Source organism: Vicugna pacos, chromosome 6 (genome assembly GCF_048564905.1).
Source record: "Vicugna pacos chromosome 6, VicPac4, whole genome shotgun sequence".
NCBI lineage: Eukaryota > Metazoa > Chordata > Mammalia > Artiodactyla > Camelidae > Vicugna > Vicugna pacos.
In genome coordinates, this window is record NC_132992.1 from 29,797,740 (window position 1) to 29,825,195 (window position 27,456).

The window sequence follows — 27,456 nt, forward strand, 5'->3', positions numbered from 1 at the left end:
TTTGGGGAAATCCATGGGCAGGAGTAACAAACTGTGAGAGAGAAATCAGTAAGTCCATTTCCATTTCCTCTTTCTTCCCCCATGTTATTCCAGGGCATTGCTATCCTGCTTCTCATAACCCTTCTGTTTCAGCAGAATATTATATTCAAAACCTAGAAAATTTTAGGGAAGCTGGGGGAGTTAGAAAAGTGCTTTACGGCAATGAGTTTTGCATCTTTTCTGCAACTGCTGTTTAAGGGGTTATATTATAGGTGTTCTGGCTGTATGAAATGAGGCAATATTTTCATGCAATCACTGACTCCCCACAAAGTTGATATCTTCTTTATTCTCTTTTCCAGGTAAAACTGTACTATCTCTGCTTGCAGCGGCAATGGGTGGAGCCAACCGCTCTGTCGTGTCTGAGTTTGTGTTCCTGGGACTCTCCAATTCTTGGGAGATCCAGCTCCTTCTCTTCCTCTTTTCCTCTGCATTCTATGTGTCAAGCCTGATGGGAAACCTCCTCATTGTGTTCTCTGTGAGCTCTGACCCTAACTTGCACTCCCCCATGTACTTTCTGCTAGCCAATCTCTCTTTTCTTGACGTGGGGGTTTGCTCTATTGCCGCTCCCAAAATGATTTATGACATTTTCAGAAAGCGCAAAGCCATCTCTTTTGGGGGCTGTATAGCTCAGATCTTCTTTATTCATGCTATTGGGGGCACAGAAATGGTGCTGCTCATTGCCATGGCCTTTGACAGATACGTGGCCATATGTAAGCCTCTCCACTACCTGACCATCATGAGCCCACAAACATGCATTTTAATTTTGGCTGCTGCCTGGGTCCTTGGCCTCATCCACTCAGTGGCCCAACTGGCTTTTGTTGTAGACTTGCCCTTCTGTGGTCCTAATGAATTGGACAGCTTTTATTGTGACCTCCCTCAACTTATCAAACTTGCTTGCACAGAGATCTATAGACTGGAGTTCATGGTGACAGCCAACAGTGGACTCATCTCTGTGGGTTCCTTCTTCATACTGATTATTTCTTATATCTTCATTCTTGTCACTGTTTGGAAACACTCCTCAGGTGGTTTATCAAAGGCTCTCTCCACTTTGTCAGCTCATGTCACTGTGGTGGTTTTATTCTTTGGGCCATTAATCTTCTTCTATACTTGGCCCTTCCCCTCATCACACTTGGACAAGTTTCTTGCTATCTTTGATGCAGTTCTCACTCCTTTTCTGAATCCAGTGATCTACACATTCAGGAACAAGGAGATGAAGGCAGCAATGAAGAAACTCTGCCATCAGCTTGTGAGTTACAGGAATATGAACTAAATACTCTAAATATAAAGAAATTTAGCTCTTCCCTCAATGACAACAGAAAAAAATGATGTCATTAAAATTTTAGATCTCTAAGAATTTTATGTACTAGGTTACATTTAGGCATTTACCACATTACTGTGTATCTCTAGTACCTTAATTAATAAGGATAAAGAGAGCTAACACTGGAGCTTTCTGAATTTCCAACCTTGTGCTAGATGTTTTATGTAAATTATGTTATTTAATATTCATGATAACTCTGGGTGGTGAGTATTTTATCTTGTTTTTTTTCAATAATTAAGAAATGCTTTCTGCTCATTCTCCATATAATTACCATATAAAATCCTTCAAACCAAAGCTAATTATTACCTTAATCCACCACTTCTAATTGTCTTGTTCCTCAAAAGGTGCCAATCAGTGTATCCAACAATTCAGTGTTGGAAATTAACATATTATTCCTTTTCACCGTTATTCTTTCCCTATTTCGAATTGGTTAATGTCGTTTTCTCAAACTACTTACCAAACTGCCATAAAATCTCACTGGTTTAATTTTCTTCCCTTCTTAGTTTAGTATCTGTTTGCTTTCTTTTTCCCCATATCCTTTGGCTATCTAGGTAACTGTTTGGTTTATAATAGAATTGTTGAACTTCAGAACTGGAATTTGAAAGATCATCTGTCTTAACTCATTTGTTTTATAAATGATAATACTCAGGCACAGATATGTGAAGTGAGAGATCTAGGGCAAGAGTCGGGTTTCTACACTCCCCTCCCCAACTTACTGAGAAAAAGTTGACAAATATAATTTTATATACTTAAAGTATACAACGTGGTGATTTGATACACATATACATCATGGGATGATTACCAATATCAAGATAATTAGCACATCTATCACCTCACATAGTTAAACTCCTTTCTTCTCACTTTAGATTAAAAAATTGAAAAAAAAAATCTAGGCCCACTTGTTAATTTGGATTCTTGAGCTTTTCACTAACAGACTATACCACTGGCTTTCTGCCTTTCTATTTCTGACCCAGTGATGGCAAAAGTGACACCAGTGAGGTCATTACTCTTTTCATTGGTGTCAATTTCATATGATTGGTATTTCCAACTTCCTTCTTTATTTGCAGCCCCAAAAAGAAATTTCTCGAACAGGGTCCTGGTTATTTTATAACTGGATGATAATGATATCACTCACCCATGGTCTCATTCATGGCTTTTATCTATGTCACTTACTAAAAGCCCACAATTAAATAGTAGTCCTCTGTCTATATTGCTTTTCTACTCTAATGAATACTCTATAGACATTCATTAAGGTTTGGCAGTTATCTTAAGTAAGCTTCAAGAATTTCATATATGAGAATATATGTACATTCATGTATAAATGAAAAATTGTCCTCTACACTGGAATTCGACACACCATTGTAAAATGACTATAACTCAATAAAAGTAAATAAATAAATAAATAAATAAATAAATAAATAAATAACAATAAAAAAAAGAATTTCGTATATGAACATTACTGCATTTCTTGATCTGTTTCTATCATTGGATCATGGTTTCTATGACTGAACAGCTGTGGCAGTTTAGAATTTTGGGAACACAAGGATAGGCCAGAGACAAAATCTTTCTGATCTATAAATGAGCTATTAATATGAAAACTAATAACTATGGTCAAAGTACACTAATGTCTACTTATTTTAAAGATTCTTTTAACACATCATATATATACTCACATCCCTTTAGGCCTGACGTTTTTGGAAGATCTTTGTAATGAATCCATCTTCCTAGACCCCTGATAATTTTCAGAAATCTTTTAGGAAGCTGTTTTATTCTTCTACATTCATTTTTCTTTTTATTTTATCTTGGACTTTAAAAGTGTTAGTTAATTTGTCAAATATACACTTATTAGGACAATTACAGGCTAATATATTAGCTTAACCAAGTTAGAGATTTTTTGGGGGGCAAAATTAGCCTTTGGCTGAGGGTTGACGAATGTATGTAGTTGGTAAGTACTAGAGCCGGCTTTTAGCAGCTTCTGTTCCAGCATCTCTGCTCTTAATGACCATACTCCAATGCCTCCCAAATTGGTGGGTCCATTTTACCTGTACCTTTAAAATCTGAACATATTTTCTCTCTCTACTTAATAGCATAAAATAACAACCATAAAACATGCATCAACTCAATAAAATATAATGCAATTAAGATTTGGGTTCTGTTATTTTAATATATCATTAAAATATTCATCTATTTACTCTTCAAAGGGGTCAACACTCAGAGATAGTTTACATAATAAAATAACTTTGAAACTTCCTTGTATTCAAACTCAGTTATGCGTGAGCGGAGGGCACTGTACCATCTACTCCTTGGAGATATTTAGTTTATGATAGAGTCATGTTATTTGAGGAGAAAACTGAAGCCTGGGTGGACACCTCATGGGATTCTTTCATTCTTATAGAACCAGAGTTTGCACTAGTCCAGGCAGAAGATGAGCCAGTATTAATGACTGACCGACAGCTGGCAATGAATGAGAAATGATACACTGCTTCCTGATTGTACGCCATTAGGCTCCTCTACAGCACCCCAACAAGGGCTTAAAGAAAAAAGAACACTAAGCTTCAAGTACTCTCTTTACAGCATACACAAAACTGTCTATTCTTAGTTACTATATTTAACAGTAGGAGCTTGTTTTGAAATGGTTTCTGCATCACATTAGTAGATGTTAAAATAACAGATGTCTGTATTTCAATAGTTAGCAGTAGACAGAGATTTACTTGTATTTCTTTTTTCTCAACTTTATTGAGGTATGATTAACGAATGACAATTATATATATTAGGTTGTACAACATATTCTGATCTATGTAAACACTGTAAAATTATTACCAAAGCCAAACTAATGAACATATCTATTACCTCACATAGTTACCTCCTCTCCTTTTTTTTTTTTTCTGTAGTGAGAACACTTGAGATCCATTCTCTTAGCAAATTTCAAGTATACAGTACATTCTTACCTACTCTGGTCAACATGCTGTACCTTAGGTCATCTTGTAACTGAAAATTTGTACCCTTTGACTCCCCTTTAACCCACCCCTAGTCCTTAGTAACAACCATTCTATTCTGTTTCTTCCTTTATTTAGATTCTACACATAAGTGAGATCACACAGTATTTGTCTTTCTATGTCTGGCTTATTTCACCCAGGAAAATCTCCACAAGGACACCCATGTTTTGTGAATTGCAGGATTTCCTTCTTTTTTAAGGCTGAATAATATTCCATAGTATCTATATACCACGTTTTCTTTATCTATTCATTTGGTGGGAACCTAGGTTATTTCCATATCTTGGCTATTATGAATAATACTATAATAAACATGGAGTGCAGATATCTCAGACATAATGATTTTTATTTCTTTTAAATATATGTCCATAAGTGGGATTACTGGATCATATGGTAGTTCTATTTTTAATTTTTTGAGGTACCTGAATACCATTTTCCATATTAACTGTACCATTTTACACTCTTGTGTAAATGTACAAGGCTTCTTTTCTTCACATCCTTGTCAATACTTGTTTTCTTCTGACTTTTTGATAGTAGTCAACCTAATATGTGTGAGGTGCTATCTCATTGTGGTTTTGATATGCAGAAATGTCTATTAAGGTCCTTTGCCCTATTTTAAAATTTTTTTCCTATTGAGTTGCATGAATTCCTCATATATTTTGGGTATTAACCTCTTATCAGATATGTGTGTTTTTTCTCACTCTGAAGGCTGCCTTTTTACTATGTTGATTGCTTCCTTTGCTGTAAAGAAACTTTTTAGTTTGATGCAGTCCCACTTGTTTATTTTTTCTTTTGCTGCCTGTGCTTTTGTTGTCAAATCAAAAAAATCATTGCCATGACCAATGTCAAGGAAATTTTGCCTATGATTTTTACCAGGAGTTCACAGTTTCAGGTCTTACATTTAAGTCCTTAATCCATTTTGAGTTGGTTTTTGTGTATAGTATAAGATAAGGGTCCAATTTTATTCCTTTCCACATGGATAGTCAGTTTTCATAACACTATTTAGTGAAGAGACTATTCTATCCTCATTGTGTATTCTCGGTTCAATGCTCAATATCTCTGTTAAAAATAAAACAAACAAACAAACCTAACTGCCCTCCCCGCTCCATCAGTGTAAAACGAGTGAAAGAATTAAAGATTAATTCTATATTAAAAAAGTGTGAAATTGAGAGAATCCTTGGAGTTTGCAGGGTGGACTCTGCTACTGGAAATCCTAAAAAACCCAAGTCAAAAAGTTCCTTTTTCAAAAATAAATTTTTATGTTAAGTTGTGGTAAAAAAACCATACACACAGCATAAAATATAACTCTTAACCATTTTAAGTGTACAATTCAGTATGTTAAGTATACTCACATTGTTGTACAACAGATATCTATATCTTTTCCTCTTGCAAAATTGAAACTATACATTTATTTTTCGTTTCAAGCTTTTTTTTTATATTTATTGAAGTATACTCAGTTACAGTGTGTCGATTTCTGGTGTAAAGCATAATGTTTCAGTTATACATATACATATATTCATTTTCATATTTTCATTATAGATTACTACAAGATATTGAATATAGTTTCCTGTGTTATATAGAAGAAATTTTTTTAATCTATTTTATATATAGTAGTTAGTATTAGCAATTCTCAAACTCCCAACTTATCCCCTCCCATCCCTTTTACCCCCAGTAACCATAGGTTTGTTTTCTATGTCTGTGAGTCTGTTTCTGTTTTGTAGATAAGTTCATTAATGTTTTCTTTTCTCTTCTTTTTTTAGATTCCACATATGAGTGATACCATATGGCATTTTTCTTTCTCTTTCTGGCTTACTTCACTTGGAATGACAATCTCCAGATCCATCCATGTTGCTGCAAATGGCATTATTATTTTTTATGGCTGAGTAGTATTCCATTGTATAAATATACCACTACTTCTTTAGCCAGTCATCTGTCTATGGACATTTTTTTAACATTTTTTTTTATTGATTTATAATCATTTTACAATGTTGTGTCAAATTCCAGTGTAGAGCACAATTTTTCAATTATACATGAACATATATATATATTCATTGTCACATTCCTTTCTCTGTGAGCTACCATAAGATCTTGTATATATTTCCCTGTGCTATACAGAATAATCTTGTTTCCATGTCTTGGCTATTGTATATAGTGTTGCTATGAACACTGGGGTGCACGTATCTCTTCGAATTAGAGTTCCTTCCAGATATATGCCCAGGAGTGGGATTGCTGGATCATATGGTAAGGCTAATTTTAGATTTTTGAGGAATCTCCATACTGTTTTCCATAATGGCTGCATCAAATTGTACTCCACACCCTCTCCAGCAATTATAGTTTGTGGGCTTTTGAATGATGGCCATTCTGACTGGCATGAGGGGATACCTCATTGTGGTTTTAATTTGCATTACTCTGATAATTATATTTTTTGCTTCAAGCTTATTTTGATTGGATTCCTGACACATGTAATTCAAAGAGTTGAGATTAATAACACCTGAAAAGGTACTAGCATACAAAAATCAAAGAAACTGATATACAGGTATTGGTTTTCCAAGGGTCCAAAAAAATGACTCAAAAAATGAATAAATAATATAAGGGGAATGGAAATTAAAAAAGACAAACAAATTATCAAATATCATAAGTTATAAAGTAAATAAGAGCCACTTATAAGACCAAAGGACTAATGATAAATCAGTTAAGATGAATGGACTATGTAGAAGGATGTATAAGGATCAGAGTCATTTGCACTACATCTCTCAGAATGAACCTTGGTTCTTCTTTACTGAAATGGGTATGAATTGATATTTATAAATTTGTTGATGCAAGTCCCTCATTCCACTAAATACAGTCCTATATAAAATATCTCCCAAACTAAAATTTAGTTTGCAATGACTCAAATCATTCAAATCCAACAGGAACAGTCCTGCCAGCAGAAGAAAAGGAAGAAGCTGGTTGGTTACATATAGAAAGAAGAATGACTCTGTCAGTACTAGAGCCTGTGATATAGTATGAATAAGAGTCAAAAGGTAAACCTTGTGATGACAAACCAGCACTGTCCAGGTAAAACTCCTGGCCTAAGGATCTTATTTTTGAAATGTGATGACAGGCATATCCTAGTAGGGAGATAAGGTATTAAGCAACAAAATCTGATATGATTAAATATTTGAATAATGTAGCTAATGTTTCTTGCTCTGATTCCCTGCTCATTAATGTTCATATCACCACCTGACTAACAAATTTCCTACAGTGAAATTTCCCCACAGTGAAAAACTGAGTTATAGCTATGTGAAAGGTCAGGCCATTTTCCTGATTTTTTGGTGGCAAATTAATAAATGGGGATCTTGATGCATATACTTTCATCTAATATAAATTTATTTAATGTCAAACAGCACTCCTTTACATAACTCACTCTGACATTAAAGAGACTAAATTTTGAAGTCTAGACCACAGTATATTCATCAAGGTAATGTCTTCTGAGAGACAAGCAATTGGTCTTCTCCAGAAAACACTTTTTACCATACCACATGCCTTCTCCAACCATAGGCAGCAACACAACTTCTCAGTTAAGATTTTTTAAAAAACCATGCTATTTTAAGCTGGGACACTTAATATATTAGTAAAGTACTTTGTAATTCCTGATATTAAAATAATAGAAATTTAATGCTATTCCAAGTCAGAAAGGAGACATAATACCTTTGGCATTTAGGAAATCCTTCTATAATTAATAAATTGACTGCATACTTTCCTCATGGCCACTTTCATTTCTTTGTTCCTGAATGTATAGATGATTGAATTTAAAAAAGGAGTGAGAACTGCATCAAAAACAACAAGGAATTTGTCTAGGTGTGATGTGGAGTGAGGCCAGATATAAACAAAGATGCAAGGACCAAAGAACAAAACCACCACCATGACATGAGTTGACAAAGTGGAGAGGGCCTTAGATGAGCTCCCTGAAGACTGTTTCTGAACAGTGATGAGGATGAAAATGTAGGAGACAATCAATATGAAGAATGATCCCAGAGATATAAACCCACTGTTGGCTGTCACCATGAACTCTAGCCTGTAGGTATCTGTGCAGGCAAGTCTGATGAACCGAGGAAAGTCGCAGTAAAAGCTATCTAATATATTAGGGCCACAGAATGGCAATTTAATAACAAAAATCAGTTGAACAACAGAGTGAATCAAGCCAATTATCCATGCAGCAACCAGAAGCAGAATACACATATTTTGGCTCATAATAGTCAAATAGTGAAGAGGCTTACATATGGCAACGTATCTGTCAAAGGCCATGGCGATGAGCAGCACCATCTCCACACCACCAATGCTGTGGATGAAGAAGATTTGAGTGATGCAGCCACCGAAGGAGATGACTTTACGCTTTCTGAAAAGGTCATAAATCATCTTGGGAGAAATGACAGAAGAAACTCCCAGGTCAATCAAGGAGAGGTTGGCCAACAGAAAGTACATGGGGGAGTGTAAGCGAGGGTCAGAAGTCACAGTGAGAATAATGAGGGAGTTTCCCATCATGCTTGCAACATAAAAAACAGAAGAGAACACAAAGAGGAGGAATTGTATTTCCCAGGAATTGGTGAGTCCCAGGAATACAAACTCTGACACCATAGAGTAATTTGTTCCATCCATTGATTTATCAGCTGGAATGTTTCCAGATAAAAGAAAGGGAAAAGAAACTTAAATAAGAATGTTAATAATTCTATATTATAATGATTATTTATTCAAGGATATTGACACGATGAAGAATGTAAATCCCCGCAATTCTTTTTGAAGGCCGTATCATCACTAAGTAAGCATTTCACTCGTCGTCACCTAAAGCAATTGGGTCACGTCCACATGCAATATCCCTTTTACTACAGCCCCCCGGACTATTCATCTATAAGCACAAGAGAGTAGAACAAATATGAGAACATAGTAGATGTGCATGGTAAGGATTGGGAGGCGCAAGGAAGGTGGTACAGTGCATCACATAGAGAAGAAGAAAGAAGAAGTGCAGGCGGCATTTGTCAGAACCCCCCAAAAAGAACTAGTTCTATTTTAAAATTGTTCTTTAAACAATTCTTCAGCCATTCAAGTTGTGAGGTGAGACTAAGAAATCTCAGGCATATAATATCCCTCTTGAGTCATTATATGTTACTATCTACAATTGTTTTTGTAATGCCCACAGAGTAGAGGTGAGCATAAGAGAACCAGGTACAGACAACAGGGGTGACTCTAGACTAGACAGGTCCAAGGAAGGGGTAGAATAGATATTCACGGCACAGGGTATCTGAATAGGTGCTCAGGTACAAGTGAAATTACCTAGTAGGGTGCTTATCAGCCAGGACAGGGCCAAGAAGTGCAAGGTTGGCCAGGGGCTTGTTATAGGAAGTTCAAGGAAGGTAAGGTAGCCAATTTGATCTATCTCATGAGATTCTTCACAATCCCTGAGGTTTGTGATATAGCTTGGTTATAGCTATTGGACCCCTACTTTTAGAATTTGCTGGGGATGAAGAAATGCACACTAACGTCATAATTATCATAGAACCATTGTTCCTCTCCTGTTTCTCCTTCTCCCTTAGTCCCTTTTATCCTTCCTATCTCATCTCCCTTCTTCAAATCTCCCAATAGTCTGGGATCTAATGCCCAGTCTCTTTCCTGACCCGAACTGTGGGGTACTACATGAACCTCTCCTGTTCTTACTCAGTTTTGCAGGGAATACACTGTTACCATGGAAGATACGTTCTCTTGCTAGTGGGTCAAACATGTCTGTGTTAAGCCCTCCTGCTCCTATAATATTTAGATGTGCAGCTAAAAGCTAGATGAGTTGAGAAAAGGGGGAGGCTGCAGCCTAAACAGTTAAGGGCTGGTAAAATAAAGGTACATGGACACACAAAGAGCCTCAGGGCTGTAAGTGAAAAGGCAAGAGAAACCCAGCAACAGAAAAAATGGATCCCAAACTTTGCCTTTTAAGGTAGGCATTTGTACACACACACCCCTCAGCTGTGCATGATGAGTGAGACTGGTCATAAAATTATCCTGCAAATTTCACTAGTGATTATTTAGTCCAAGTTAATCATTTACAAATGAGAAAACAGTGGTCCAGAAAGGAACAAGCAACCAGTTATAGACGGAGAATCTAGATTTTCTAGTCCACATATGGCTCCAGAGTCTACATGGCAGAAAAGTAGACTGAGAAGACATAAGCCAACCCCTACTCAGCACAAAACAGCAGCCACTAGTTCCATGTGGCCATTACATGAAATCAGAAATCCACTTTCTCGGTTGCAGTAGCCACATTTCAAGTGCTCAACAGCCTCGTGTAGCTAGTGGTTATGCACTGCACAGTGCAACGTAAGAACATTTCCAGTCACTGCTCATCCTTTAAAGGTGAAGCAAAACCCCATTTCTTCCATGAAAATTTCCCTAGTAACTCTACTTTATATTAATCTCTTCCCTCTCTTATTACTGGAAGTCAGGAAACTTAAATTTTAATTGAAAAGTAATAACTCTCCATCTAAAATATGATATCACAGGAGAAGCTCCAGGTGTTTGTTGTTGGCCAGGAAGGACAGAGAGCATTGGGAAATTTAGAGTCAGCTTTACATTGGAGAATGGACTTGATGTGAGTCTGAAAACTCAGTAGGAGTTTAATAAGCTGAGAGGAGAGGGGAAGGGATTCTGAGAAAAGAAAATAACTGATCCCTTATTTAGAGCAAATCTTTTGCTACTTATCATAATTCTTCAATAGCTCTAATATTACAGATTTTCTCTCCTGAAATATATTGTAACTTCGAGGAGGATAAAGACCATTTCTTCTGCCTCTTATGTTTCTTAAAATACTGAATGAAATAAGTAGCAAAGATCTCTGAAGTAAAGCTGTTTTTTTTTCCTAGACTATAATTTTCACAGTGCCTGTTTTCCTACTCCACCATATTTTCACATTAAGTCCAGTAGGAACAAAGAAAGTTTCCAAAATCAAAACTGAGCATAAACACATTTCTCAACCACTCTCAAGAGAGTGCCTGATATTCTTGGTATAAATTTCCAGCTGTGCAGTAGGAAAAACTCATTTCAAGGCTTATATAGTGGTCCATGGCTTAACTTCTGTAGTTTTAAGAAACACCAGAAGCATGTAAAAGGAAAAGAGAGGAGGGAGCAAGGGAGGGAGAGATAAGCAACAGTTTCAACAGCAGCCAGCAGAGCAGAGAACTTACATATTTCTTGATATAATTAGTAGTTGTCTTCCATGCCATTCTTAAAAGTCACAGAAGAAAATAGAGATATTCTTAAATCATATTTCAAAAATTCCTGAAATAGTTAATGATGGAATTTTAGAGCCAGAAAAGCATACATTATCTGTTTGGCACATATTTACTAAGTATTTTTACATATTAGATTCTTATGATTAGATGTTGGGTAGATATTTCCAATAGTAGAATTATTTTCATTTGTAGATGAGGAATCTCAAATTCAGAGAAGTTAGCAACTTATCCCAAGACAAAGAGTTACTTAGTTTGGAACCAAACATCAGGCCTTCTGATTCCAAATCCATTGCTATTTGACTGAATCATGAAAAATATGGTTATTTGTTCATAACCTCAAACAATTATTCCTATTGTGAATTTTAAATAAGAATTTTTAAAAATGTACACCTGAAACTTACACAATGTGATATATCAGTTATACCTCAATAAAGCTGGAAAAAAAAGAATCTTATTTAACTCAGAAAAATAGTCCATCCTACACATGTAAACATTTAACACATACATAAATTATCTTACCTAAGATTTCATAGCTAATAGTGGCAGAGCCTAGATTTAAATCTACCTGTTATTGCTACAAGGTAAGAGGGAGAAAAGTGGTTGCTCACTAGAATGGGAAAGAACCAAAATACACTGAGGTTTTGGTGCCAGTAAAAGAGTCACCAAAATCAAGAGGCAGTTTATTCATAAGAAACTGTAATAGTTGACAAGCCAGAAAGATCCCAGGTAGAATCAAAAATCTGTAAGTCATTCAAATTTGAATTCATGAGAAAACTGATTTGTTTAAAGGATGATATATAAAGAGATAAAAGAAAGTTAATGGAGAATCCGTGCAAGGCCCCCAAAAAAACAAGTATCTTGTACTTGTCACCATCCTTATTACATTACTATTACCACTATTTTATATATTATTTGCCTCTAAAAAGCCCTGTTTCTGTGCACAACAAGAAAAATAAGGGAGAAAGGAATGTGAAAGAAGTAATAGCTCTTACTTTCACATGCCACAAAGAGATCAAAAAGAAAAGGCCTAAGAAAAAGGCATGGATTTTGGGCTGAGATATCTTTGGTGCCATTAAGGATAGCAGGTGAAATCAAACAGTAAATGGAAAATCAAGATTGTAGAGAGATAACAAATGGTGACCAAGTGGAGAAAGAAAAATCAGAAATTACAATTTCAATAATATAGAAGAAAAGCTTTTTTCGGGGAAAATGTGGAAAGTAAGACAATATGCTATGTGCACAAAATTTGTAGAGTGGTAGAAATCTATAATCTATTAAAAGATAAAATTTCCAAGCAACTGTTAGAGTCTTGATGAAGCTTGGAATCACAAACTTGGACAAAAGCTAGATGGAATATTTTTGTGATACCATTCAGAAATACTCAGGAACTTAATACTTAGAATTTTCAAGTAACACATGTATTTGGTATAATAAACAGAATGGAGCATCAAAAGAGATAGAGATCTTTGGGGGCTAGAGGTCACACTGAAATTCTTTAACCAATTTACACTCTGGGCAATACAGCAAGTGAATCAAAGATGACCTGGTTTATGGAGAACACAGAATACAGATCAGAGATCTTAAAAGCAGGGACAGCAATTGCCAGCTTGTGGTAACTACTTTTTTCCCCATCTTGATTCTCCAAATTGGATTCCCACTAAAAATCAACTTCACTACAATGTGGTGACTAGAGTTAACACTGCTGTGTGGTACATAGGAAAGTTGTTAGGAGAACAGATCCTAAGAGTTCTCATCATAAGGAGAATTTTTTTCTCTTTTCTTTTAATTGTACCTATACGAAATGATGGATGTTAAATAAACCCAACATTTCACTATATATATGTGTGTGTAACATATATGAGGTAACCCCAGATATATATATATAAATCAAATCATCATGCTGTACTCCTTAAAGTTATAGAGTGGTGTATGTCAACTACTTATCAATAAAACTACAAAAAAATCAACATCATTTTCTTTCATGTGCCTTTCTCTATACAATTTCTGCTCCTGCTCATTGTTTACAGCCTCCCTCTCTGGAAGCATAGGAACCTGAGAAGGAGATTCCTCTTGGGGTAGAGTATAGTCCACCAGCCCCTCCACCCCTCTCCACCACCACTACCTACCTAATCTATCCAAAGATCTCAGATACCTCAGGGTCAGGGAGTCAGAGAAGTTCCACAAACTAAAATTTCTCTTGTGCACAAGCATTGCCCACTTCTTTCCACCAACCTTCCCTAGGACAAGAAGCTATTTAAAACACTGCTATTGTGAGAGAAATGACTAATGAGCTTTAGTAGAGGGTGGTGACCAAGTGATGCATCAGAGTTCTGGGATGCTCAGACTGAGGTCATCAGGCCAAGGGAATTGTCTCATAGGATTATGAGGGAGGGAAAGAGAGGTGTGTAATTTTCTTATAAAAAATAAAGATTTACCATTTTGTCTTTATACATTTTAAATCTTTATTTTATTAAAGGACCCAGGGGAATCTGTAGTGAAAGAAAAATTTATTTTCTAATTTTTAAATGGAAAAAAGTCCAAAACTTTCCTGAAAAAAGTTGCAGAACTCAGAAATCTTGATACATTTTGTCAACTAAGTCTCATGTTGTGTTCAAAGGTTTAAACAACAACTAAGCAGCAAGCGTAAGTAAATATGAAAGTTAGAATAATGGAAAAGGATGGGAACACCTGGATTAGAAACAGAGTAGAACAGAGACAGGGTGGAAACAGAGATGGAGAGGAAGAGATGTGTGTCCATACACTTTACTTCCTGGAGAAACAATAGGAAACCAATCACGAGAATTGTTAGAGTACAGCAAATCTGAATAATACAGAATAATTCACAAGAAGACTGTTAATACAAGGACATGCAATTAAGTGCAGTAAGTTTATTTAATTCAAAATAAGGTCCTCAATACAATTTTATTAGGTTTAAAATATGTTAATTATGAAAATCATTAAAACAAAATACATTTTAAATAAAGGAGTATAAATTAATAATTGCTGACGTAACCTTCTTCTGCTCTAGTAATTCAAATGTAGTAGAATGGTAAAAAGCAAATAAATAGAATGAAGTGACAAATCATAAAGGAAGAAAATTAACAGGACAACAAACTCATAAAAAATACAAAAGTTGAACGCAAAAGTTTGGGGTACATTCTTTCAATATTATATTATATGAAGTTTACCCAAAAATTACCTAGGGGAATACACTTAATTCATCTAGTAAGTATTTATTAAGGGGTATAGACTTAGTTAAGTTCCCTTTTTCACTTATAGCTTTTTGTCAGTAGAGATGCACATAATTTCTGTCCCGTCGAAGAGGTAACCCCAGATATTGATGGCCTGTTGAACATTAACCAGTTTTATATCTAATTCAGCAATCACACTAAAATTTCTTTGTAGGAGTCCTTGTAAATACTGTAGCTTTCCCCCCAGCTTTATTGAGATATTATTGACATACAATATTTTGTAAGTTTAAAGTGTACAATTTAATGATTTGATACACATACACATTATGAAGTGTTTACCACAATAAGTTAGTTAACACCTCATTGCCTCCATATTTACCATTTTTGTGTGTGTGGTGATCACATTTAAGATTTACTCTCTTAACAACTTTTTGTATATAATACAATTTTGTTGACTGTTGTCACTATGCTGTACATTAGATTTCCAGAACATATTTATCTTACAGCTAGAAGTTTGTACCCTTTGAACAACATCTTCATCTTCCCATGTCCTCCACCCACCAAGCCTTGGAAATCACCATTTGGTTCTCTGTCTCTGACTTTGACTTTTTTAGATTCCACATATAATGGAGAACATATGGTGTTTTTTTCTGCCTGACTTATTTTACTTAGCATAATACCTTAAGGTTCATCCATATTGTTGCAAAAGGCAGGATTTCCTTCTTTTTTATGACTGAATAAGATGCCAATATCTATGCATCTATTACCTACCTACCTGTTAATCTCGCAGCTACTTTATCTACTGATACATTGATAGACACTAAATTATTTCCATGTCTTGGCTATTGTGAATAATGCTGCAATGAATACAGGAGTGGAGATATCTCTAACATAGTGATTTCATTTCCTTCAGGTATATGCCCTGAGTGGGACTGCTGGATCACCTGGTAGGTATTTTCAATTCTTTGAGGTACTTCCAGAATATTTTTCTACAGTGACTGGTTAGCTATGGTTCAGGGTGGTTACTGCTTGTGATTTGATTTTGCGCCTAAGAATTTATTACTCCTCAGAATTTATTGCTTCTATTTTCTTTTCTCAATTCATAAAACTGCTTTTATTATTTTTTAAAAGTTTTTAGTTTTTTTGTTGGGGGAGGTCATTAAGTTTGTTTATTTATTTATTTTTTAATGAGGTACTAGGGATAGAACACAGGACCTTGTGTATGCTAAACACATGCTCTTCCACTTGAGCTATACCCTCCCCACCGTAAAACTGCTTTCAGACACAGAGTCTCATAAAAGTTCGTGAGTGAAAAAGTATGGCTTTTCACAGCATCATATGACCTTGGATCCTTACTCTGTAATTTCATCAATTTCCTTTTCCTTGTCTCATTAATGCTTCCAGCAAATTTACAGGAAAAAGAAACCCAGAACAAAACAAAACAAATTGGCTGTGTCCCAAATTAGAGATTGGCTGCAAAGACAGGTAGCTCTTACTGAAAACTTCAAAGAAAGGGTTCGAGCTCTAATTTTTGGTGCACATGTGATTCAGCACTAAAGTAATCTGTTCTATTACCCTCCATTGGAGGTTGCTGAATTTCAGATACCATATTTTGAACTAGAGCTGCCAGTCATGAAAAAAGTCACCAGAATGTTGAAAATGCACAAGCTGTACCACCATCCCAGTCTAAGTTAACAAATATTTTGTAAGCCATATCTCAGTAAAAACCCCAACTAAAATCTGTTGAAGGAGTCACTAGTGTAGGAGTCTTAAAAAAGCACTTGTCTTCGAGTCTTACTAGTCTCAATTTCCATTTTCTTGGTGTGATGAAATAAAAATTAAGAGACAATCTTATGGTAGCTCAGGGAGAAAAAAATGTGACAATGAATATATATATTTTCATGTATAACTGAAAAATTGTGCTCTACACTGGAATTTGACACAACATTGTAAACTGATTATAAATCAATTAAAAAATGTTAAAAATAAATAAATAAAAGCAATTACATGGAAAAAAATTAAGAGAAAAAAATGTTCAATAGAAACATTTTATTAAATCCAGTCCAGCCACAGACTGAAAAATCAAAGACTGGTAGTTCAGAGGAAAAGTGGAGAAAGAGACTAAATCTGTTAAAGCTGAAAGTCCACGATCTGACTCTGTCTCTAATTCTGAAAACAGTGTTTGAATTTTACTGTTTACTTGGCAGTATCCAGGTAGATGTGTTAGGTAAGCAGCACCTGCTGGCCCAGTTGTTGGTGTTCTATTGTAGGTAAGGGGCAGCCTAGGTCATGTCACTTATTCACATTCTGCACATGTGTGTGCAGGGCTAGCTGGCAAGGATAGAAAGGTTAGACGATCATTGTCAAAAAGCTAAAATCATGACAATCATACAAAATTATTAATTAATGAAGGACCTAGTAAGATGTTAAAAATCAGTACAAACGGGGATTTGACTTACAGAGACTCATATACTGGCAGAAATGTATTTGCATTGCCAAGAACAGAAATCATTTCCATTTCTTGAACAGGACATACAAGCATTGTCATTGGTTTTCTACTATTTAAATTCTATCTCAATAGAATTATAAAATAGCCTAGTCAAGGAATAGACTTACCACATGACCCAGGAATCCCGCTCCTGGGCATATATCCAGAAGGAATCCTACTTCAGAAAGACACCTGCACCCCAATGTTCATAGCAGCATTATTTACAATAGCCAAGACATGGAAACAGCCTAAATGTCCATCGACAGATGACTGGATAAAGAAGATGTGGTATATTTATACAACGGAATACTATTCAGCCATAAAACCCGACAACATAATGCCATTTGCAGCAACATGGATGTTCCTGGAGAATGTCATTCTAAGTGAAGTAAGCCAGAAAGAGAAAGAAAAATACCATATGAGATCACTCGTATGTGGAATCTAAAAAGCAAACAAACAAACAAAGTATAAATACAAAACAGAAATAGACTCACAGACATAGAATACAAACTTGTGGTTGGCAAGGGGGCGGGGGTGGGAAGAGATAGACTGGGATTTCAAAATGTAGAATAGATAAACAAGATTATACTGTATAGCACAGGGAAATATATAAAAGATTTTGTGGTAGCTCACAGCAAAAACAAAAATGTGACAATGAATATATGTATGTTCATATATAACTGAAAAATTGTGCTCTACGCTGGAAGTTGACACAACATTGTAAAATGACTATTACTCAATAAAAAAAGTTAAAAAAAATAGCTTAGTCAAAGACAAAGGTCCACATTCCAAAGAACCATATAGTCCCAGAAGATCCCAGTATGCAGGCAATGCCTAGTATTCCATTGAAAGGGCGCCCAGCAATCTCTTTGCCCATTTCCAAGTCATTCTCAGTTTTTCCTAACAGGAACTATTTCCCTGTTGCCTAGGCACGACCTGATTACTTGAGGTAAAAAACCAGTCTTTCCTACAGTCCAATCAAAGGATGTTCATAAGAGAGGAAAAAAATCTTCCTCTGGGGTAGCTATTGGCCAAATCTAACTGCCTCACTGCAGAGCACTTGGTCTGCAAGAATATTGAAACTGCTATCCCAGAGGGATTTGCTTTGCGCGTGTTCTTCGTGAAATAAAGTTATAAATATTCAGTTGAGTCCTGAGGCTGATTCAGTATAAGTCAGGTTTCTCTAGTTGACCCTGATATAATACAGATAAACAGAAACATTGTCAAGGTATCTTATAGTGCCTTTACCTCAAATGCTCTGTATAAGCAGAAGCTGATTTTGAAGGTGGGAGGGAGGAAGTCTAGAAAAAGGTATACCTATAAAGGATTTATCAAGTCACAAATTCTTGAAAGGCAAAATTATTTTGCTCCAGAATGGATATTTATGCATTCATAAAACAATGCATAAAATTGCCAGATTATCAAGGAAAACAATCACATTAAAAGTCAAAAGAAATAATGCGTGTGTGTGTGTGTATCAGAAAAGCTGTAGAACAAAGATAAAAATGTATCGTGGGAAGATGAAACTTTATTTTCTCCTCTTTTGCTCTTTCTCTTGCTGGGAGAAAGAACCCTATTCCTTGTCTTTGGAGCTGGCACAGCTATAGGAGTAATTGTTCATAATTAAAATTTTCTCCACTTTTCCTTTCCCACCTTGGCAAATCACAGGTAATGAATATCTTACTTGAGGGTTATTTGTTCCTATTCACAACTAGTGACATCTAGAAAATTAAAACCTAGTATGGGTGCAGCCACTATCAATGACTCATCTTAAAACACAAAAATAAGCTAAAAAGCCAGATAATATAGACAAATCTGTATTTAAACACACTGAAAATATACAAAGTAATAGCTGAAATAAGAGACAACAAAAAGGGTAAAACTAAATTTTCAAATAAGTCATCGTTTGGCTTCTAACTGGACAAGACTGACTTACAGCATAAACCGATAAAAAAAATCATTCTCATTTTAGCTTAAAAAGTTGTGGATGAACTCATATAAAATTAAAACAAGGTTCTACTTGAAATCATGTGGGGCTACAAGGCAGGTAGCCTGGTAATGCCAGAGATGGATTATCTACACATAATTTACATCTATATCACTATCAATACTCTTTCTTTGATGGAAACTAATTTTGGCATTCTAGAATGACCCCTTTGAACTCCTCCAAAGTCCTGTTTTGGGGGAGTATCACAGGAGCATCCTTGTAAGGGCTGTACACAATTACTCCTTGCAATGGGGTATTCGCACTTACACAAAAACGCCATTATTTACACTATTTCCAATCTTCTAGCTTACTAGAAAGGACACATGTAATTCTCAAGTTAAAATTACTCAAAGTTTCAGGTTGTGGTGGCCAAGATGGCAGAGTAGGAAGACCTTGAACTCACCTCCTCCCACGTGCACAGCAACATTACAACTATTTACAGAGCAACTGTTGCTGAGAAAGACCAGAAGATCAGCAAAAAAGATCTTCTATACTCAAAACTATAAAGAAAGAAACACAGTAAGATGGGTAGGAGGCTTAGAGACACAGCATAGTCAATGCATATATCTCTGGATGGACAACTCACAAACGGGAGGATAATTACAATTGCAGAGTTTCTCCTCAAGAAGCAAGAGGTACGAGCCCCACATCAGGCTCCCAGTCTGAGGATCCTGTCCCAGGAAGACCAGCCCCCAGAACATTTGGCACTGAAGGCCTGTGAGGCTTACTTTAAGGAGAGGCAGAAGGCTGTAGGAAATAGAGACTCCACTCTTAAAATTAAAAGGCACACACAAAATCTCAAAGGTCCAGGACCAAAGGCAGAAGCAGTAATTTGAAAGGTGCCTAAGTCAGACCCAGCTGCTGATCTTGGAGAGCCTCCTGGAGGTGCAGGACACAACTGGAACTCACCCTGGTGACAAAGACACTGGCAGAAGCCTTTTTTGGAAGCTTGTACTACCAGGAGGACACTGGACACCAGGTCCAGACCCACCCCCTAGCCTGTCAGCAACAGTACTGGGATGACTCTGGCCAAACAGCTAGCCAGACAGGGACACAGCCCCATGCACCACCAGGCTGAGTGCCTTAAGACCCCTTGAGCTCGTAGCTGCCTCAGTACCTGACCCTATCCACCAGAGGGCCCAGGACCTGGCCCCACATACCAGTGAGTAGCACTTGTCCTGGGACACCCTGGGCTTTGGCCCAGCCCACCAATGGTGTGACACCAGCTCCAGGATACTTGAGTCCTCCAGGATCCCTGAGATACCAGCTCCAGGACCTGGCTCTGCCTACCAGTTACCCAGCATGAGACCCAGGATCCAGCTTCATCCACCAGTGGGCAGTCACCAGCCACAGGACCACTGTTGCCCAGAAGCCTGTCATGGAAAGACCCAGCTCACCTAGGAGCAGGCTGGCACTAATCCCAGAATTCTGTGTCCAGTCCCACCAACCAGCAGGCCAATGGGACAGCCTGTAACCCTTAGCCCATCACCCCAGATCTGGCCTCACACGCCAGCAGGCTGATACAAACTTTAGGAAACCCCAGATCACAGAGTCTGATATGTCAGGAACTAGCCCCACATATCAGCAGGTTAAAAGCAGCTCTGAGACACTTTGGACCCCTGAGTCAATTGTCCTAGGATTCAGCCCCACTTACCAGAGGGCCAACACCAGCTTTGGGACATCCAGGAGACCCCACAGCCAGCCATGTCAGGAACCAAACCTGCCAGGAACCAACAGGAACCAACAGGGTGACCTTAGATCTGAGACCTCTGGCCCTGCAGCTATCTACCTTGGAACTCAGCTGCAAAGTGGGCCTGCAGTAGCTCCAGGATCCCTCAGGGCTCTGCAGACAGCTGACTCATGGCCCAGCCCAACATACTAGCAGCTGGCAGTGCCTGCACAAGGCAGGCCTGGCAACCAACTGGACTGGGGGCCACCCACACTTACCAGACCACCTAGAGTAGTCACTCCACCATATGACATCTCCTATAAAAGGCCTCTTCTCCAAGATTGGGAAACATAACTGATGTACAAAATACAAAGAAATAAAAAAAGTGAATTAAAAAAATGATATGACAGAGGAATATACTCCAAATGAAGAATCAGATAAAACTCCAGAAGAAAAACTAAGTGAAGTGGAGTTAAGAAATTTACCCAATAAATAGTTCAAAGTTAGGATTGTAAAGATGCTCAAAGAACTCAGGAGAAGCCTGGATGAAGAGTGTGAGAATTAGAAGCTTTAAAAAAAAGAGTTAGAAAATCAAAAGAAGAACCAAACTGCTGAAGAATAAATAATAATAACTGAAATGAAAAAATACACTAGAAGAGATAATACAGAGGGACAGATCAGTGAGCTAGAAGACAGAGTAGCAGAAATCACTGAAGGTGAACAGAAAAAAGAATAAGAAGATATGAAGACAGTTTATGAAACCTCTGATAATATCAAGTGTCTTAACATTCACATTATAGGGGTCCCAGAAGATGAGAAAGAGAAAGGGACAGAGAATATATCTGAAGACATAATAGCTGAAAAATTCTCCAATCTGCAAAAGGAAACAGATATCCATGTTCAGGAAGTACAGAGTGTGTCAAACAGGATTAAACCAAAGAGGACCACACCAAGACACTTTGTAATTAAAATAGCAAAAGTCAAAGGTAAAGATGGAATATTAAAAGGAGCAAGGGAAAAGTAACAAGGTACATAGAAGGAACTCCCATAGGCTATCACTTGACTTTTCAGCAGAAACCCTGCATACCAGAAGAGTGGCAAAATGTATTTAAAATAATGAAAGGGAAAAACCTACAATCAAGAATACTCTACTTGGCAAGGCTTTCATTCAGATTCAAAGGAGTGATTAAAAGTTTCATAGACAAGTAAAAGCTAAAACAGTTCAGCATCTCCAAGCCAGCTTTATAAGAAATGCTAATGGGACTTTCCTATGTGAAAAAGTACAAGCCACAATTAGAAATATGAAAATTACAAAAGGAAAAATCTCATTGGTAATGGCAAATATACAGTAGAGGTAGTAAATAAACCAGGTATAAAGCTAGTAGGAAGTTTAAAAGACAAAAGGAGCAAAATCATCTATACCCACAACTTGTTAAAAGATTCACAAAAGAAAAAGTTGTAAAATATGATGTTAAACAGCAAATATGTAAGAGGGAGGAGTTAAAATGCAGGGCTTAAAATACGCTTGAACTTAAGAGATCAGCAACTAAAAATAATAATGTATATACATCGATTGCTATATATAAACCTCATGGGAACCACAAACCAAAAATGTGTAATAGATACACATACAAAAAAGAGAACTGAATCCAAACATAACACTAAAGATAGTCATCAAATCACATGTGTACAAACTTCCAGTTGTAACATCAATGAGTCATGGGTATGAAATGTACCGAGTGGGGTTTAGCAATAAATACATAACATCTTTGTGTGGTGACAGATCATAACTAGATTTATTGTGGTGACTGTTTTGAAATGTATAGAAATACCAAATCACTATGTTGTGTAACAGGAACGATCATACCATCACAGTGTTTTAGGTCAATCATAATTCAGAAACAATGAACAAATTCATAGAAAAAAGAGATCAGATTTGCTGCTACCAGAGGCAAGAGGTAAGGGAGGCGAAATTGGATGAAGGCAGTCAAAAGTTACAAACTTTCAGTTATAAGAGAAATAAATACTAGAGATATATTGTACAACATGATAAATATAATTAACACTGCTGTATGATATATATGAAAGTTCTTAAGAGAGTTCTCATTGCAAGGATACATTTTTTTCTACTGCTTTAATTTTGTATCTATATGAGATCCTGGATATTCACTAAACTTATTGTGATTGTAATAACCATTTCATGATGTATATAAGTCAAATAATTCTTTACACCTTAAATTTATACAGTGGTATGTGTCAATTGTATCTCAATAAAACTGGAAGAAAAAAGTTAACTATATAAAAGGTATAAAATAATTCTCAATAAATTATTCAAACTTTCAGAAACATCTGAACTTAGGCTTCTAGTCTCTCTCCTTATAAGATAACTTATTGCAATGCTTTTTAATTTAATATAGTCCTTTAAATTTTACCTGGTGTAGAGACAATTAAATAGAGAATTTGAAAACCCATGATCAGAATGCATGAGGCAGGGCTCTAAAAATGTTAGGTCATAAAAGCTTAAAGCGTAATAATCTTAAATACTAGGCATCAGAGACTCATGCTTTCAGGCTTCAAACAGTAATTTTAATTAAGTGATCAAAAAGAGTTGAAAATATAGATATCACACTACTTTAAGATCTAGGGATTTTAACAACATTCGTCTGTGAATTCTCTCATTAATGAGCTCTGTTCCTCCTTTGATACTGGAAATGTATTTATCTAATCAATTGGCACCATACAGAATGATTAAAGAGCATAAGGTCAACTTTCCCTTTACTTCAACTGTTGCTAAATCCACACATAGGAAGCCTTTTTCTCCTTTCATTCTTTATCTCCCTTCTGCTAACTTGCAATGAAAATAGATACCGTTTCCTTCTCCAAAGACCCAATATTCTTGGACTGTGAAGTTCCAAAGTCAAGGGCAGTTAATCATATTTATATCCCATCTACCCATAACTCCTGGAACACTGTGCATACAGCAGACAATCAGTTATCATTAGGAGACACGCAGACCACATATCCTAAATCTGCCATAGTTTCTTGCATAAATATTATCATTTTTGATTACTTTATAAAGATGTCAAAAGGAGTTTAACTTTCTTGTATGTGACCGGCTTTCAGTGCTTGCCTCTAAGTTAGCCTACAGGATATTCCTGGTGACAACTCCAGTTGGTCTCACTCATTTTCAAAAACAAACACCAAAGGTTAAAACTAAAATCAACCAGTCCATAGTGTATTTTCTCATAAATTACAGAGACAATTAGGAATTGCCATTGTAACCTTCATTTTTAAAAGGTCCAGCAATTGTATGTGAAAGCATCCTAGTATTCCCAGTGGTACCAAACTCAGAGGTTGATTAAAAGTCATTCAGTGAATGATGTACCTCCAGATCACTTAGATATACTCTCCCATGGGAGAAGGCGACAAAATGTATAATGATTTGTAGGTTCACCAAAGACATACTAGGAGAAAAGCAATGCAATTTCTGAGACTAAAAATTAAGACTGTTAGAATTCTTTTAGAGACCAATTATGAAGGCAAATAAATTATCACCAGTGATTATGATTTACAAAGGCTAGCAAATGCTTCTGACAAAATTCAACATAAAAAAATCTGTGAAAAAAACCAGGGTTTGAGATTTTTTGTATCTATTTTTGTAAGTACAAGAAGATAATAAAAACCATCTATAGCCTCCCAAGGAAGAAATATCACTATTAACATGTTAGCTTATATACATATATTATTTTACAAAACAGATCGTTTTAAGTCTTGTTTTGTTATTGCCTTTCTCACTTTTTTTTTTGGTGGGGTAGGTAATTAAGTGTATTTATTTATTTAGTGGAGTTACTGGAGATTGAACCCAGGACCTCATGCATGCTAAACATGCATTCTACCACTGAGCTATAACCTCCCCACTGCCTTCTTCACTTATTTATCTATCTTGAGCAACTTCCCCTGTTATTAAATATTCACTATATAATAGATGAGCTGTATGTATATAACATAATTTCAGTGTGTTCACAACATAATTTATTTAATTTAGAAATGTTTTACCATCAATAAGGAACTGACATAAATATAGGGAAAAATAACGTAGACAAATTGGCCCTAAATGAAGAAAGGTAAACTAGGATTCTCCAGGGATCAATATTCAACCAATTATGTAAGAAGAAAAATAAAACAATGATTAAAAATTTAGCTTCTGCTATAAAAAATGACAACATAATGTGATCTGCAGCAACATGGATGTCCCTGGAGAATGTCATTCTAAGGGAAGTTAGCCAGAAAGAGAAAAAAAATATGATATGATATCATTCATATGTGGAATTCAAAAAAAAAGAAGACAAATGAACTTAAATATAAAACAGAACCAGACTCACAGACATAGAATACAAACTTGTGGTTGCCAGGGGGGAGGGAGGTGAGTAGGCACAGACTGGAAGTTCGAGATTTATAGATACTGATAGGTATATATAGAATAGATAAACAAGTTTATACTGCATAGCACAGGGAAATATACTCAAGATCTTGCAGTAGCTCATGGTGAAAAAGAATATGAAAACGAATATATGTGTATTCATGTATGACTGAAAAATTGTGCTGTACACCAGAAATTGACACAACATTGTAAACTGACTATAACTCAATAAAGAAAAAGAACTGATTATCAAAAAATAAGTAAATAAATAAAACACCTGTAGCTAAAAAAGAACCTGTATTTCAAATATTTTGTAAATAAAGCTAGTGGAACTAAAAAAAAAAATCTGGCTTCTGATTCAGACTGCTGGATTTAAACTGAAATATAATGTTTAGTAACATTAGACAAGTTATGTAACCTCTGTGCCTTACTCTCCTAGTCTGTAAAAGGGGATGTTAATAGTATCTATCTCAAAGAATGCTGTGAGGATTAAATCAGTTAATACAGGTAAAGCTAAGAGCAGTGCATGACTCAGAGTATGTACTCTGTAACTATTTCCCATTATTATTTTTACCAATGAATGGAAGAAGGAAGTATTAAATCTTCAATTTGGCAGGTGACATAAAGCAATGAAAATACATACCACAATATTATGAAAAGACAAGATAATGTAGATCATCACAAGATGTGTAGTATGTGTGTGTGTGTGTGTGAGAGAGAGAGAGAGAGAGAGAGAGAGAAAGTACAAAGCAGAAGGTAAGTTTAATGTGCTTTGTAAGATAAACATATTTTTTTTAAGCTGATATACTCCAAGCAAACAGTTACACTCCAGGAAAGGAATCTAGCCTAAGTTTTAAATTGATAAAGTTTGTTCAAATATCATCTCAGTCATAACCATACACCTGTGAATTTTATTGTAGCCTTTGAAGAAACTGAAATTCAGGGGTTAAGTGACTTGGGTAAGATAACACAGCAAATGAGTCCGTGTTGTTGGGACCAGAATCTCTGAATTTTAACTGCGAACACTGTGAAATGCTATGTTGCTTTTCATTTCAGACTCTTGTTTTAAGACAAAGACTGATATTTGGAGGAATAGCCAGATCTATAAGGTGGGCACCCCAAATCTGGCCTGCCTGTTTTTATAAATGAAGTTTTATTGGAACTGAGCAATGCCTATTCATTAATATGTTGTCTATGGCTATTTGGATAGTATAACAGCAGAATTGGGTATATGCAACATAAATCATATGGCCCACAAATCCAAAACTATTTATAATCTGGCTCTTTAAAGAAAAAGTGTGCCAATACCTGATCTACTTGGCTAAAACTAAAGAACATTTTTCAACATATAGAAAAAAGCATGAAAACAAGATCTGTAAATTAGAATTTGTAACTAACCATAGACTTGAAAGCTGTTTTCTACTGTTTATCTATTACCAAAAGATTAAATAAAGTAGAATAGGAGAAAAAGATAATGGGATACAAATAGATAATGAAGCATGTTAACAAATGTACCAACTAAAGGGCAGAATAGTTTGAAAATACTAGTATGGTCAGCCTAAGAAACAAACTTATTTATATCATTATTTAGTATGTGTAAAACATGTTACTGGCATCATAATTTGGGAACTGAAAAGCAAGAGTTAATATAATCTTTAATTTCTATACTTTCAGTATAAAAGTCCCTCCTTCTTTTCAGAGAAGAATGACACTCATTTTTCAGTGAGAATACAGTAGACCCACCACATCAATGATGCAGGTCATGAACGCTCAGTGATGTATAATAGTGATGAAAGAAATTTTCATATTGAGGTATGGGGTAGTCATTCTGGTTTAGGCAGGATTAAACTTCCAGCGAAACAAAATAACCCTTTGTAGCCCATTAAACATGCATTGTATATCTGCTTTAACTATTAAAGAAAATAATGCATTTGAAATTCAAAATGGAGTAACTATGGTTCAGGCATTCAAAATGGAGCTGGGAGGCCATTGTGAATGTGGCTTCAGACATATCCCTGTATTCCTGAGAACTTCAATTTTCTGAATATTATCAGTTAAGGACACCACCAGCTGTTCTCAAAACAGTATCTGCCAACAG

The 27,456-nt window shown here is 36.0% G+C and overlaps 3 protein-coding genes across 3 annotated transcripts in view; 1 reads left to right on the forward strand and 2 right to left on the reverse strand.

Annotated features, from left to right (window-relative positions):
* LPCAT4 (lysophosphatidylcholine acyltransferase 4) overlaps positions 1–27,456 on the reverse strand; it is an 89,546-nt gene that overhangs the window by 61,180 nt on the left and 910 nt on the right. The gene's annotated exons all lie outside the window — the stretch shown is intronic.
* On the forward strand, positions 371–1,309 carry LOC102531765 (olfactory receptor 4F3/4F16/4F29-like). Its single transcript, XM_006201600.3, has one exon. It carries the CDS (start codon positions 371–373, stop codon positions 1,307–1,309), a length of 939 nt encoding a protein of 312 aa, XP_006201662.1.
* On the reverse strand, positions 8,050–9,000 carry LOC102532001 (olfactory receptor 4F3/4F16/4F29-like). The gene has a single exon (XM_006201601.3). It carries the CDS (start codon positions 8,986–8,988, stop codon positions 8,050–8,052), a length of 939 nt encoding a protein of 312 aa, XP_006201663.1. The 5' UTR covers positions 8,989–9,000.

Coding starts and splice junctions, on each gene's coding strand:
- LOC102531765 (XM_006201600.3), top strand. CDS start 371: ATGGGTGGAGCCAACCGCTCTGTCGTGTCTGAGTTTGTGTTCCTGGGA.
- LOC102532001 (XM_006201601.3), bottom strand. CDS start 8,988: ATGGATGGAACAAATTACTCTATGGTGTCAGAGTTTGTATTCCTGGGA.